This window comes from Gracilinanus agilis, chromosome 2 (genome assembly GCF_016433145.1).
Source record: "Gracilinanus agilis isolate LMUSP501 chromosome 2, AgileGrace, whole genome shotgun sequence".
NCBI lineage: Eukaryota > Metazoa > Chordata > Mammalia > Didelphimorphia > Didelphidae > Gracilinanus > Gracilinanus agilis.
In genome coordinates, this window is record NC_058131.1 from 399,939,898 (window position 1) to 399,953,556 (window position 13,659).

Sequence of the window (13,659 nt, forward strand, 5' to 3'; positions counted from 1 at the left end):
ACAGTCAGTCACCAGCACTGTACTTGAAACCTTTCTAGCTTAGGGGCAACTAGAAGAACTTATACATAGCCTTTAAGAGCTCAAAGGGATCTCCCTCCCCTCCAAGATGAGACAATAGAGGAAGACTGGAGCCAAGAAATGGTTTTAAATCCATAGTAAATTATAGTAACTCAAAATATTCATTTTTGTGAAATAATACTTTTCTAAAGCTTGGGGCTTCCCTAAATCACAATGACTATTATTATACTATTTTATTTTATATATATGTATATATATAAAATTATACTATATATTATGTATTATATATTATATACTATATATTATTATACTATTATATTATATTACACTATATATTATTATACTATTACATAATGTTATTATATTAATAATATTATATATAATATACTGTTATTATAAACATTACAAACATATCATAAATTAACTAATTAAAACAAATGCATATAAATGAATGAATAAAAGATTTTATAAATATAATAATATATGATAATTATATTATTATAAATATATCTATGTGTATATATATAAAATAGTAAAGGCTGAAGCACAGCAGAGTTCTGAGAGAATTGACTTTCTTAGTTTAAACTAGACATGTCAAGCTCACAAAACTCCCCAGTGCTTCCAGAAGCAGATTAAAATATAATTGGGAAATTTTTAACAAAGTACACCGTGTAAGATCCCATTAACCTTCCTTCCTGCTCCTCTGGTTCCAGGATTGAGCCAGGAACTCCAAACCCTTCATTTAAAGAGGAGCTCAGCTCACAACATCTCCTGGATGCATTATTAGGGACTTCTCCCCCAACATCCCTGAGTCACCTCCTTTCCCCTCACTTCCCCACTCCCATCTTTCAGCTTCCTTTTGTGTGTTGTTTTTCCCCATTAAACTGTAAGTTCCCTGAGGATATGGAGCATCTCTTTTTTGTACCCAAGCTGAACATAGAGTAGGCACTAAATAAATGTTTAATGACTGAAAATATGACATAGATAATGACAATTTTGGTTTTTGGAATCAATTTGTGACCCACAGAGATCCATTTCTATTTCAGCTTGACATCCATGGTCTATGCCACTCCTCGGATATGTCTAGCACTAAAAGAGTGAGTATGATTTTCCACTAAGACCTTCATCTTTCATTTCTCTTTGTGCCATAGACTATGAAAAATACATACATTGTACAGAACAGATATACATGCCTTTCTATGGTCTTTTTTTTGTTGATATTCAGATATACATTCACTTTTGTTGATGACTAAATTCATATTAAAAAGAAAATTTTAATCTTGTCAAAAATTTTGTAATTTAATTGAAAATTAATAAAATTTTAAAAAATTAAAAAATTGTAAAAAACTAAAACGCACAACAAAATATTCTCTTGTTGGAGGGTTTAAATCTGTAAGAATTGAGTGGCATGGGAAAGGAGATTAAAATCTGGAATGGAATGAGAAAGAGTAGGAACTAAAAGGGTTTTTTTTTTTGGTTTGTTCATTTGTTTTTTTAAGAGGAACAAGCTGACATTAAAGCAATCTGGAAACAAGTTCCTTGTCATTAATGGCATTCAAGCAGGCACTGGATTTCAGGGATATTGGGTAACAGGTCAAATGGTCCTCCTTCTAAGACTCTACTGCTTTGTTTGGAGACAGGGAGGGCCTGAGATGAAATAGGGGACATGAAGAGAGAACCGATAATGTACCAACGGTGAACAAATGCATTCCCAAAAATGTGTTGTTGGAAGAAAGGTAAGCACGGCTGGACCCAGAACCCACAATATTTCTCCTGCCCAGAACTAAAAAGATAAAGGTATTGGTGTCCATTTTCTCACCTCAAAAATTCAAAAGGATCTGAGATCTTATCCATTTGGGAATCTGCAGAAAGGATGCAAAGAATAATCCATTCCCATCTGCCTCACTTCATTCTTGTTCATTTCCTCCCCCACAAAGATTACTACAAGAGGTCCACCCTGAAAGGAAGGGACCTTTCTCCACTGCCCCCGCCATGTCAAAAAGGTATTGTTGGAGCAGTCTGACTGTCCAGCTGGTACTCCTCATTCCTGCCATGAGGTCAATTCACCTTCCAAATCTTAGAATTCCTTCTCTTTCTAATCATTGAAAACAAAATGACAAGTTTTCTCTTCTTTTGGTCCACTACATCTCCTTTTATTCCCAGGGGAAAAGACCACTAGAAATATCAGCAATATATGATGGTGTAGCATAAGGCAGATAACTTATTAACCTAATTCCTTTTCTCCTTTCCTTTTTTTTTTTCCTCAGCTATGTCATTCAAACTGATCCATCTATTTTTTTTAACCCTTACCTTCTATATTGGAGTCAGTACTGTGTATTGGCTCCAAGGCAGAAGAGTGGTAAGGGTGGGCAATGGGGGTCAAGTGACTTGCCCAGGGTCACACAGCTGGGAAGTGTCTGAGGCCAGATTTGAACCTAGGACCTCCCATCTCAAGGCGTGGCTCTCAATCCACTAAGCCATCCAGCTGCCCCCTAAATTGATCCATCTAGATGCAAATTTAGCACTAAAAAGGAAATGACATGGTTACAAAAGGCAAGAAGAAAAAGTAAAATTCCTTTTCCTAAGGACCCCTTCCATCATATGAAATTGAAAGGATTTCCAAAGACAGAAACTTTTCATTGACTTTGTATTCCTCAGGATAAACACAAAATGTTCCATAACTCCAGAATGGAAGTACTCTCAAGAGTGGCAAATATTTCTCTGCAGTACTTCATAGGTAGGATTTTACCTTTTCTCTCTCTCTCTCCATCCCTCTAGTCCCCACCTCTCATCCCTCTCATTTTCCCTCTAGAAATTATATCACTGGGTGGAGTAACATTAATACAAAAATGGGCCCCTTCACCAACTTGGTCCCTAACGTCACCTAAGATTCCAAAGAAAGAGATATAATATTCTGAAATAATTTGAGAATCCAGTCGTTGAATACAGAACTTGCTTCTTTGACTGGATTAACCAACACTCTCCTGAAGCCTTGTAACCCCGATGCCAAGTTTAACAACGCATCAAAATAAATAGGACAATATTAGGAAGTAGAAAGAATACTAGTTGTGGAATCAGAAGGTCTTGTCTTGAATACTGGCTGCTACTTATTCCCTAGGTAATCTAGAGCAAGTCACTTAGCCCCTACCTAGGTACCTCAATTTCCTCACTTAGAAGGATTTCTGAAGTCCCTGCCATTTCTAAATCCCATGATACTCAAGGGCAAAAGAAAACAGCATTCAAACTTTGAAACCTTAAAGCCAGAGACGACAGATGTCCAAATTCAGCACATGAACTTAACTACAACAATTCACATTTCTATCAAGACATTTTTGAAGATACACGACATGCTTTCCCAACAATGCCTCTGTGATGTAAAGATCACTTGGTAAAACATGTAACCACTAGATTTTTACTATTATTTATTTATTTATTTATTTATTGTTGATTTTTTGTTTATTTTTATTTTATGTGTATATTTTTCTATATTATAGATTATTTTTTAAATTATTTATTTTTTCCCCACCCTCCTAAAATGTTTACCTTCTATCTTAGTAACAATTCTAAGACAGAAGAGTGGAAAGGGCTAGCCATTGGGATTAAGTGACTTGCCTAAGGTCACACAGCTAGGAAGTGTCTGAGGGTCCAATCTGAACCCAGATCCTCCCAATTCCAAGCTTGGCACTCTATCCACTGTACCTGGCTGACCGGAAAAAAAATCTTAATGTAACATAATATGGCTAGTACCTTACATGATCAATGTAGGCATTAGGTCACGTAAACTACCGTCAGGATCATTTTGGCTCTCTTAGGTATTGATTACAACAGTTATCTTTTTTTTTTATTTTCTCCTTTTGCTGCTCTCTCTTGACTCTGGCTTCCTAGCTGCATAATTCTTCCTATCAAATCCTACGGACAAAAAGGGACTTAGAAATTTCTGAGAGTTAAGTCCTAGGGTTATAGGCAAGAAGCTGGTACAGACAATAGCAGCTTTCATTTCTCTCTTGCTGAATTGCATCTTGGGGGGAAAAAACTAGATTCTTGCAAGATAAAAGGACCCAGAGAGTTGCCAGTGACAACTGCAGATGGAATGTCTTTTACTTCCTAGGTCCTTCCTAATATGTGAGGAAACTACCAAAAAAAAATAAATAAATAAAAATGCAGGGCTAGAGGAAGGGAGAAAGAGAAAAACACGGACCAATATAGGCGACTTGGAAATATCTATCACAGAATTGTACCCTTCTCTGTGGATTAATAGGAAGAGACAACAGGGAGTCTCATTCTGAGCTACTACTATTGAAGAACCGTGCCATGACCTGCTAAGAGAGCTGAGAGAAGAAAATAGATTTTCCGGATGTGCTCCAAGATACTCAATTCAACACATTTTCCCCCTTTGGTCTATAATTGGGGCATTCTCAGCTTTTACGGGTCTTCTAAGTGCTTGGGAAGGGAAGACGGTGCTAAGAAGCATCGGCAAGGGTGGAAAAAAAGAGGCATCACAGAGTTTTAATTGCCTAAAAAAAAAAAAAACAAAAAAACTCCCCATAAGCCATGGCAACTTTTGAAGAAGAAAACACAGTGAAGATGGCGATTCTTCTCAGAACAGCATCTTCGCACTGGCTTCCATCTCATCCAAGAGCCAGAGGGCAAAGCAGGCAGACAATCCCAAGAAGAGCCGATAGATCTGGCCTACATCCAACATCTGGCCAAGCTCACAAGCCATCAACACTGGTCAAGCTAAGAAATGCCATGTGAGGAGAACCTTTTTTTTTTTTAAACCACATTACCCACTCTGAATGCCATGCTCAAAATAAACAAAATTATTTATAATTAAATATTAAAAAGAAACCATCATTTAGAATCTGCTTCAAGGAAAAAGGAATCAAATGCTGTTGGGCCTTAGGGAGACTTTCTGGCTCTATCCACCCCTCCCTCTTTTCCAAACAACCCCCCACTCCATATTGTTGGAAAGACTTTTATAGTGCTTTTGCAAAAAGCATTTCCTTTTTTCCTTCAGTGAAAAGGATTTATCTTTTATATTTTGTATTATTTTTATATTTTGTATATTATGTATCACATCTAAGAAATAGGCAAGGCGGTCTTCAAGTACAAAAGTTAGTTTGCACACCAATGCAACTATCAATAATATGGAAATAATGTGACCCTGGGCAAGTCACTGGACTCCCATTGCCCACCCTTACCACTCTTCCACCTAGGAACTAATACACAGAAGTTAAGGGTTTAAAAAAAAAATAAAAAAAATAATATGGAAATAAATGTAGACTCAAAAGACCACACCAATGCAACTATCAATAATATGGAAATAATGTGACCCTGGGCAAGTCACTGGACCCCCGTTGCCCACTCTTACCACTCTTCCACCTAGGAGTCAATACACAAAAGTTAAGAGTTAAAAAAAATTAATAAATATGGAAATAAATGTAGACTCAAAAGACCACACCAATGCAACTATCAATAATATGGAAATAAGTCTTGATCAATGACACATGTTAAAACCAGTGGAAATGTATGTTGGCTATGGTGGTGGTGGGGGAGAAAGTAAAAACATGAATCATGTAACGATGAAAAATTTTTTCTAAAAAATGGAAAAAAAAATTTTTTTAAGTTAGTTTGACATTCTGGGTAGAAAAAGCGGACTGATAATTAATTATGTGATCTAAAAGGCAAGGTGTCACACCACAAAGCATGCAAAGGAAATGCATACCAAAATCTGCAAGCATGCTCAGGAACATATTCCAATCTTGCTTCAGTGTCAAGGATTCTCTAGAACTGGGAAAGGTTGGCAAATGTGTAAAGAATTTTGGGAAATTTGTAAAGATGACACACAACCAGGTACAAGAAACTGGCAACTTTGTAAAGAAACCACACAGATTGCCTGGGCAAAGAAGCACAGACATTCAGTGGGGCAAGGATGGGGTTAAATAGGACTGGATCTCTGGTATGAGCACGATTACTAGGGGAAAAAAAGCCTGAATAGTTAAGGACCTCCCTGATGGAAAATCCAATGATCTACAAAAAGTTGAAAAATTCAACACTGAGATTTCTTGAAAGAATGAACAGTTGTCAAGGAAAATCGTCCTAAAGAACTGGAATGATGTCAAGACTAGCTTAAGACTATGAAATGGGATGGAAATTTCAGATTGAAGAATTCAAGTTTCTCAATCAAGAGTCTAAAAATCTCTTCCCTTGGCGGTATCAGGGACTCGGGGCATACTAGTAAGATGTCTTTCACGTACAATTTTTATGACTGATTCAAACTGTAAAGTTAAAAATTAATATCCAAATACTCCAAGCATTATATTTAATAAGATTTATTAATAATAACTAAAATAAAAAGCTAGAGTAAAATGGGTGCAACCCAGCCTCAGTCCTGAGAAAAAGAGCGCCAGAGGCGGAGTTACACACAACTTTATACAAAATGTGAGCATGCAGCTTGGTGGAGAGAGGAAAGGAATTTTGGGAAATACTAAAGGAATTCTGGGGAATGTAGTCCTGGGGTACAATATTTTCAAATTATACAAAACACCCTAGTTTTGCATTCAGGAATTTTCCAGTCCTTTACCTATGTCTTCTTTCTTAAATTAACAAGACTAAAATCACAAAAATTTGTTTTAATCATGCCAATAAAATCAGTATTTTGCTTTAAATCAAATCATGCCAATAAAATCACTTTGCTTTAAATATATAATTGGGGCATGCAAATGAGTAAAATGCACATCCAAGGATGCAGCCTCAAAGGAGGGGAAGGGAAGTGTCCAGTGGTTAAGACTGAGATGTGAGGAGAAGTTAAATGGTTTTATATAGGCTGGTAATTGTAGGGGCTGTTCCAAATGGATTAGGAGATAAAGGGAGGAGGGATGCCAAAAGACAGGAAAAAAGAGACAAGGGGAAAGGGAAAAGAGAAGGAAAAGAGATAAATGGAAGATAGAAGGAAAAAGAGAAGAAAGAAAAAAGAGAGACAAGGAAGAGACAAGGAGAGAGGGAAAAGGGAAGGAAAGGGAAAGTGGTAAAGGGAGGGAAGGAGAAGGTATGGAAAATGGAAGGAGAAAGAGAGACAGAACTTTGGAGGGGAAGAAAGGACAAAGAGAAGGAATGGGGAAAGAAGGAGGTCAAAGGAAATGGACGGAGGGAGAAGGAAAAGAGGAAGGGATGAGTGAGGAAGGGTGTATAGAGGAGAGGTGGAGGAAACTTTGCAGATTTAACTAAATGGAAAACTACAATTGAAACATATGAGTTATACCTGCACTTCAGAAAGAGAAGACAGACACTCACCTATCTATGGCTTCTACATCAAAGCAAAACCTCTTCTCGATAGAGTCTGTTTTCCGTCGTGTGCATGATTTGAGAATGACTGACTCATCTTCTCCCTAGTAAAAAACATAAGAAACATTAGATGAAAAAGATCTTCTCCAAAATAAGCGTATTATAAAAAAGAGAGCTGTATTTTTCTCTTTATTTGTAAACACAAGCTTGCAAACATACTAAAAAAAGAGGAATGATGAAAAGATGTTCTGCAGAAATGACTGTCTAATTAAAATTCATGTGAAAAGTACCTCTTTGGAATGCTAATTATGGGTCATAATGATAGAGAATGATCATAGGGTTACAGATTTGACCCTGGAAGGGATCTAGAAGATCAACTAGTCTAACCCTTTTCAATTAACAAATTAATTGACCCTAGAGAAGTTAAGCAATTTGCCTAAGGGTAATAAGTGACAGAGGTGAAATTTGAAAACAGGTCCTTTAACTCCAAATGCAACATTCTTTCCACTCTACCATGTTGCCTCTCAAAGAAATGGCAGGGAGTAATTCTTCACTTGGAATTTAATTGGAAAAATCAAGAGACTCAAAATAGCCATACCCTGAGGATATTGTAAATATCCTGGCATAGCACCACTGGAAAAAGTGATGAGACACAGCTAAGCAGTAAGCAGGACAGAAGTAGTGAGAACCTGGGTTCCACTCTGGCCTCAGACACTTTCCAAGTGTTTGTCTCTGGGAAAATCACTTAACCCGTATTGCCCTTGCCACTTTTCTGCCTTGGAACTGATACGAAGACAGAAAGTAAGGGTTTGATTAAAAAAAAAAAAAAAAAAGCAAAAAGCAAGGGGTGTTAGACAAGATAATTTCTGAGATCCTTCCCAGCTCTACATTTATGAAATTATATGTTAGTTCCAACACCCAGAACTTCTGGCTCTCAATGCATTTTATATACATTGATTTGCTAACTTTCCTTGTGTCCTTGAGAGGTTTAAAAAAAATAAAAGCTTTTATCTTCAGAAACTAAAAATCAAAGAAGTCAGGAAATCAATAAGTCAACCAAAAAACCTATTATGTGCCAGGCCCTGTGCTAAATAATCATTGAAAATAAACAACCCCAGTCTCATGCCATCCATTTAATCTAAAACTCTTTGACCACAAATGAAAACCATTATACATATACAAAGAGATAAGATGTTCATGTGTTAAGAAATGCTTATTATACCAGAGAAGGGCCCCAGAACACATGGAAATAAATGCTGAAAATCAATTTCACAATGGATAGACAGAAAATTGATGTGAGCATGGATAATGGCAAAAAAAAGGAAAAGTCAGACAGTTTTCAGAGACAGAATAGGATTGGGTATCAAAACAGGACAGGAAAAAACACATACTTGTTGAAGTTGCTGATGTAACATAAAAAATATCTTGACGAACTATACTCAAACTGAGGTAAAATTTAAAAACCTATTGGTAACTTGTGGAAGAAATTTCACTTAAACAAAGAAGGGTCAGAAAAAAAGGCTGCTGAAAAAGACTGATCCCTCTCTGTAAACTTGCTTTTTCTTTTGATTTCTTTTCTGTTCCTTTCTTTTTTTTATGGCCTGATATTAATTCAATTGAAAGTATAAACATGGAATTTAGGTAAAGATTAAATTCAGTCTTTTCCTCCAAAATATGTTTAATGAGTTCTTAGCAATTCTTCAAATGGCTTTGAAAATGCTTTCACCTCCTACAAAGAGTTTCCTGGGTTCTAAAGGAAAAGATTTAATCAGTGAGCTGTAAGTCTGAGCAGGTTGCAGCTCAATGGACAAGGAACAGTTCCCATTTTCCAGGCTCATTTGGTGTATTCCTGTGAAATGGAAGAAAATAGGAGAACTAAAAATGGCATGTAATGTGGGTGGCTGAAGGGAGCTAAGGATGAATATACCAAATCAGGGGAGTGCTGGAGAGATGATCTGTTCAACTCCTGAGAGCTAAAAAAGATTGGCAGAGTTAGAAGAAATCGACATTTTAAGAAATTGTGAGGTAAAAAGTGGAGAAAAGATCAGTGAAAGAGACAGACATCTTCTTCCATAAATGGATAATAAAGGAGGGAAATTGTATAATAAGTGGCTCCAAGAAGTTATAACAAGTGAAGTATCTATGCCCCAGTAAAATCTTCTCAGCTGAAGGTAATCCATGGGGGGGTCAGGGAGGGGGGCACCTTTGTCAGTCAATTCCAGGAATGGGAAATTTTCCCCAAAGTGGAAAAAGAGGAAGAAAACAATTTTGTTCCTACAGCCACAAAGGAGGCCAAAGCAGGTGCTGTGGAGCACTTAGAGCTCGGTCAGACGTTGAAGATGCCAACATCATCCGTTGTATCCCAGGTCATCACCGGTCGTCCTGGCATTTGTTCTGCCACTGGACTTCAGTGGCTGAACAGAATAATGCTGACAACTCTGCCTCACTTGAATCCAATTCACCCATGACAAGACAACACCCAGAGATGTCACTGATCTTTTTCAAACATGACAGCAGAGGGCTGGGATAAGTAGAGATGGAGAAAAAAAACAACAAGGATTCCAAAGGGAATGGGCCATCCCTGGCTCCTCAATAGGTGAGGGTGCCTTGCAGACAGGTTGCTGGAAGAGATTTATGGTTGCTTAGAAGGATGTGCACAGCAGTTCTGCAACTGGCCAATCAGCATAGACACAGTGAGTCCTTGGAATCTGTGCAGAAGTAGCAAAATGTGACCAAGAGTTGCCCTGGGGTGATCAACATATCATTAACATCTCATCTGCATTGTACTTTTGTACTTTTCATCCCCCAATTGGGGAAACATGGTGAATCATGGGTAAAGGGGCATCAGTTTCTTGGATACCACGAGGTTATAACTGTCCAAACAATCAACTCCTTCCCTGACAACCAGGCAAGATAAAAAGCATTCCTGAAAACTTTGCAGGGTCTTTTCATTGCCAGGGCCACACCGCTGCCATCTCTCCCTAAAAGCAATAGAGCTTGCATGACGTGGAGAATGCTCAAGTTGTCAAACGTTTAGAAAAGACCCTGATCTTGTCTCCCACAATCAAATATATTCTTTCATTAAGCCGGTTTCATTGAAGAGCCCACAAAAATCTTGAAGTCAAATATATACAATGACTGGTTTTCCTTATTGTGAGGGAATTATTTTAAGCAGAGCAGGAAAGATCCCAGAGAAAAGAAATCAGCAAATACAGAAACTGTACATGGACTCACATCCCCAATATTTTGATTTTGTCCCTCTAGATCTCTAGCTTTGGATCATATGCTACCCAGGCCCAAAGGTTCTGGCCTCTCTAAGCCACCGTAAGAGCAGTTGCCAAAACTTTCTACTTTCAGAGACACTCAAGCCTCAACCCTCTTTTCTCAAAAGGCTACCACCGACTCCAAAATCCCACAAGAGCTAATGACCCTTGCTGGCTTCACCACCCAGGGGATGCTCCTGTGAGTCATTCTTACTTCTCATCCCCATATGCTTCTTAGCCTATTTTGCCCAATCTGTAACTCAAACCTGTGTGACCCTGGGTGAGTCACTTAATTTCTGCCTGCCTTGTTTTCTCAATTGTAAAATGAGGATCATAAAAACAACTACCTCTCAGGGTTGTTGTGAAGATCAAAGGAAATATTTGCCAATTGCCTGGCTCTGAATTAATTCTTCATTTCTTTCTTCCTTCTTTCCTTCTCATAAATTCTTACCATCACCATTGTTCCCTCTTCCACATCGACTCTGCATCAAGTCAAAGCCTCCTGCATTTGGGTCTAGGGGCTTTCTGTATCCTGTAACCATTCTCTAACCCAACATTATCATCACAGAGCTCTAAATTCCCCATCACTTTCCTCTTCTGACCTACCTAAATCTTCCTACATTTCATGTCCCCACACCAAGTTTTGTCTTTTGCTTCTTGGCCAAACCTTGCTTACAGAACATACCTTACCTGGTGCAATTCCTTACCAGCTCACAAAAGTTTGCTGGATTTTTTTTTTTTTGAACTGTGTTGCTGACCAACTTTCTGTTAATTCTCTGCTTGCTTAATGAATTATCTACTTAAGCTCCATAAAAATGTCATCCACAGAATTTTATTGCTAGAGTCAATAGCGAACACTAATTCCATCCATGGTGACACGCTGAAGAGCGGTTACATCTCACCATGCCAGGGCCATAAAATATATTTAAAGCCACCTAATAAAACCATGGGCATACCTTTGAAAGAACCAAGATCAAATCTATAGAAACCCATCTTCCCCCTCCACTCACCCTCAAAATATTTGCTCTACCAAAGATACATTAATGTGCCTGTTTTAATGACTTAAAAAACTGATCAATGTGGGGTCAAACACAATTACAAAGGACCAAACATGAAGAATGTCACCTACTTTGTGACAGAGAGGCAAAGGGTTAAGTATGCAGAATAAGACATATTTGTGGACATGGCTAATAAAGGAACTTAATTCAGGGTTGCTTATTAATTGGAAAATAAAAAGACATTTCTCTGGGAAAAAGGAAAAAAGTAGAAAAGAAGCAAATTAAAGAAAGAACAATCTAAGTTTATTCACCCAAAATCCTTAGTGATTAACCTCAGAGTGACTTTCAAGCAAACACATTTTTCCAAAGCATAACAAAAAATAATGCTGTCTTTTATGCAGGAAGATAACTCGATTAACCTACCTTCTTTTTTTTTAATTTTTTTTTTAAATCCTTAACTTCTGTGTATTGGCTCCTTGGTTTTTTCTTTTTTTTTTTTCTTTTTTTAAAATAACCTACCTTCTTTAGGGTATTTGCTTTAAATCATTTATCCAGGCCTATACTAATACAGCCAAGCTCTAACCTGGCTGGTAGATGGCAAAGGGTACAAGACTGAGGTGGCCATGTAATAGGAGAAAGCTAAATAACTTCCCCAAGGATCAACTCCATGGCCAAGGCAGCCAATTAGCCACAACCTCTAGCAAACTAATATGATTTAAAAACAAACAAAAACCACTCACCCCCTTTCCTCCTGATTTCTGGTCAAAGGGCACCATGGTGATCCGTTTGGATTCCCGTTGGTATGTACAATAGTGCTTCACCCAAGAAGTGCCAAAGTGACCTACAATAGAACATCTTCTTAAAAATCTTGTGCAAGCCTAATTAATATTATCTATTATTATGCCATTTATTATTAACAAGATTTATGTTGTATTGTATTCTTTATTTAAACATTTCCCACTTACATTTAGTCTGGTTCCTGTAAGCCAGTGATTCCCAAAGTGGGCACCACCGCCCCCTGGTGGGTGCTGCAGCGATCCAGGGGAGTGGTGATGGCCACAGGTGCATTTATCTTTCCTATTAATTGCTATTAAAATTTTTTTAAAAATTAATTTCCAAGGGGCTAAGTAATATTTTTTCTGGAAAGGGGGCGGTAGGCCAAAAAAGTTTGGGAACCACTGCTGTAAGCCATGAGTTCTAGTAATCCAACCCCATAGCTTTTACCATTTATAGAAAAATATACATATTTGCATCTATACATATAACCCTCTGTCCTAGAGAGTAAAGAAATTTCTCTGCCATATAATCAGACTAAATTAGGTAATTATTTCATCTCCATTCCACTGAATATCAATCTCATTGATGTGGGCACACCATTAGGCAGCCCGCTGGGCCTAGAGTCAGAAAGACCCCAGTGCAAACGCTCCCACGTTATAAGCTCCTTGAGATGGGCCCGTGTCATTTATCTCTGAATTTCACCTGGCCATCCATTCCATATATTGTCAGTAACTTACTAGGAACTGACCAATTACTGACTCTCAAGCTATAATCTTCTCCATTCCTTTACTGATAGATTCAAAACTATCTACACTCACTGCTTTCGATTCTCCACAACCAACTTACTTCTCAATATCTTGAAATCTGTTTACCAACACTACTCTACTGAATCTTCTCCCTCAAACGTCACTGTTCAGATTTCTCAATTGCTCAATCTTGCAGCTTTTTTCTTCTTCAACTTTATAATACAGCTAATTATTATATTCAAGATAACTGAGTTTTTTTCTTGTCTTTTTTAACACTTATTTCTCCTATCTGATCACGCCTTCTCATACCCCTTCAATGAATTATCATCAATCTTATGGCAGGAATGTCTTGCGATGCTGCCTTCTCTCTTTTGAAAAACGTCTTGCTGTGTGACCCTGGGCTTAATACCCATTGTCTATATCTTACCACTCATTTGCCTTGAAATCAATATATAGTATTGGTGGGAGGGAGGAAGGAGAGGGAGAGAGGGAGAGAGGGAGAGAGGGAGAGAGGGAGAGAAAGAGAGAGAGAGAGAGAGAGAGAGAGAGAGAGAGAGAGGAAGAGAGAGAGAA

At 37.8% G+C, this 13,659-nt stretch overlaps 1 protein-coding gene across 1 annotated transcript in view; it reads right to left on the bottom strand.

Moving 5' to 3' along the window:
* Window positions 1-13,659, bottom strand: part of ARHGAP26 (Rho GTPase activating protein 26) — a 552,571-nt gene that overhangs the window by 328,063 nt on the left and 210,849 nt on the right. Inside the window, exons 6-7 of the mRNA XM_044659871.1 lie at window positions 12,304-12,404; window positions 7,312-7,406 (exon numbers count right to left, since the gene is read on the bottom strand). Coding sequence (XP_044515806.1) covers window positions 7,312-7,406; window positions 12,304-12,404 — 196 coding nt within the window. The remainder of the gene's footprint in view (window positions 1-7,311; window positions 7,407-12,303; window positions 12,405-13,659) is intronic.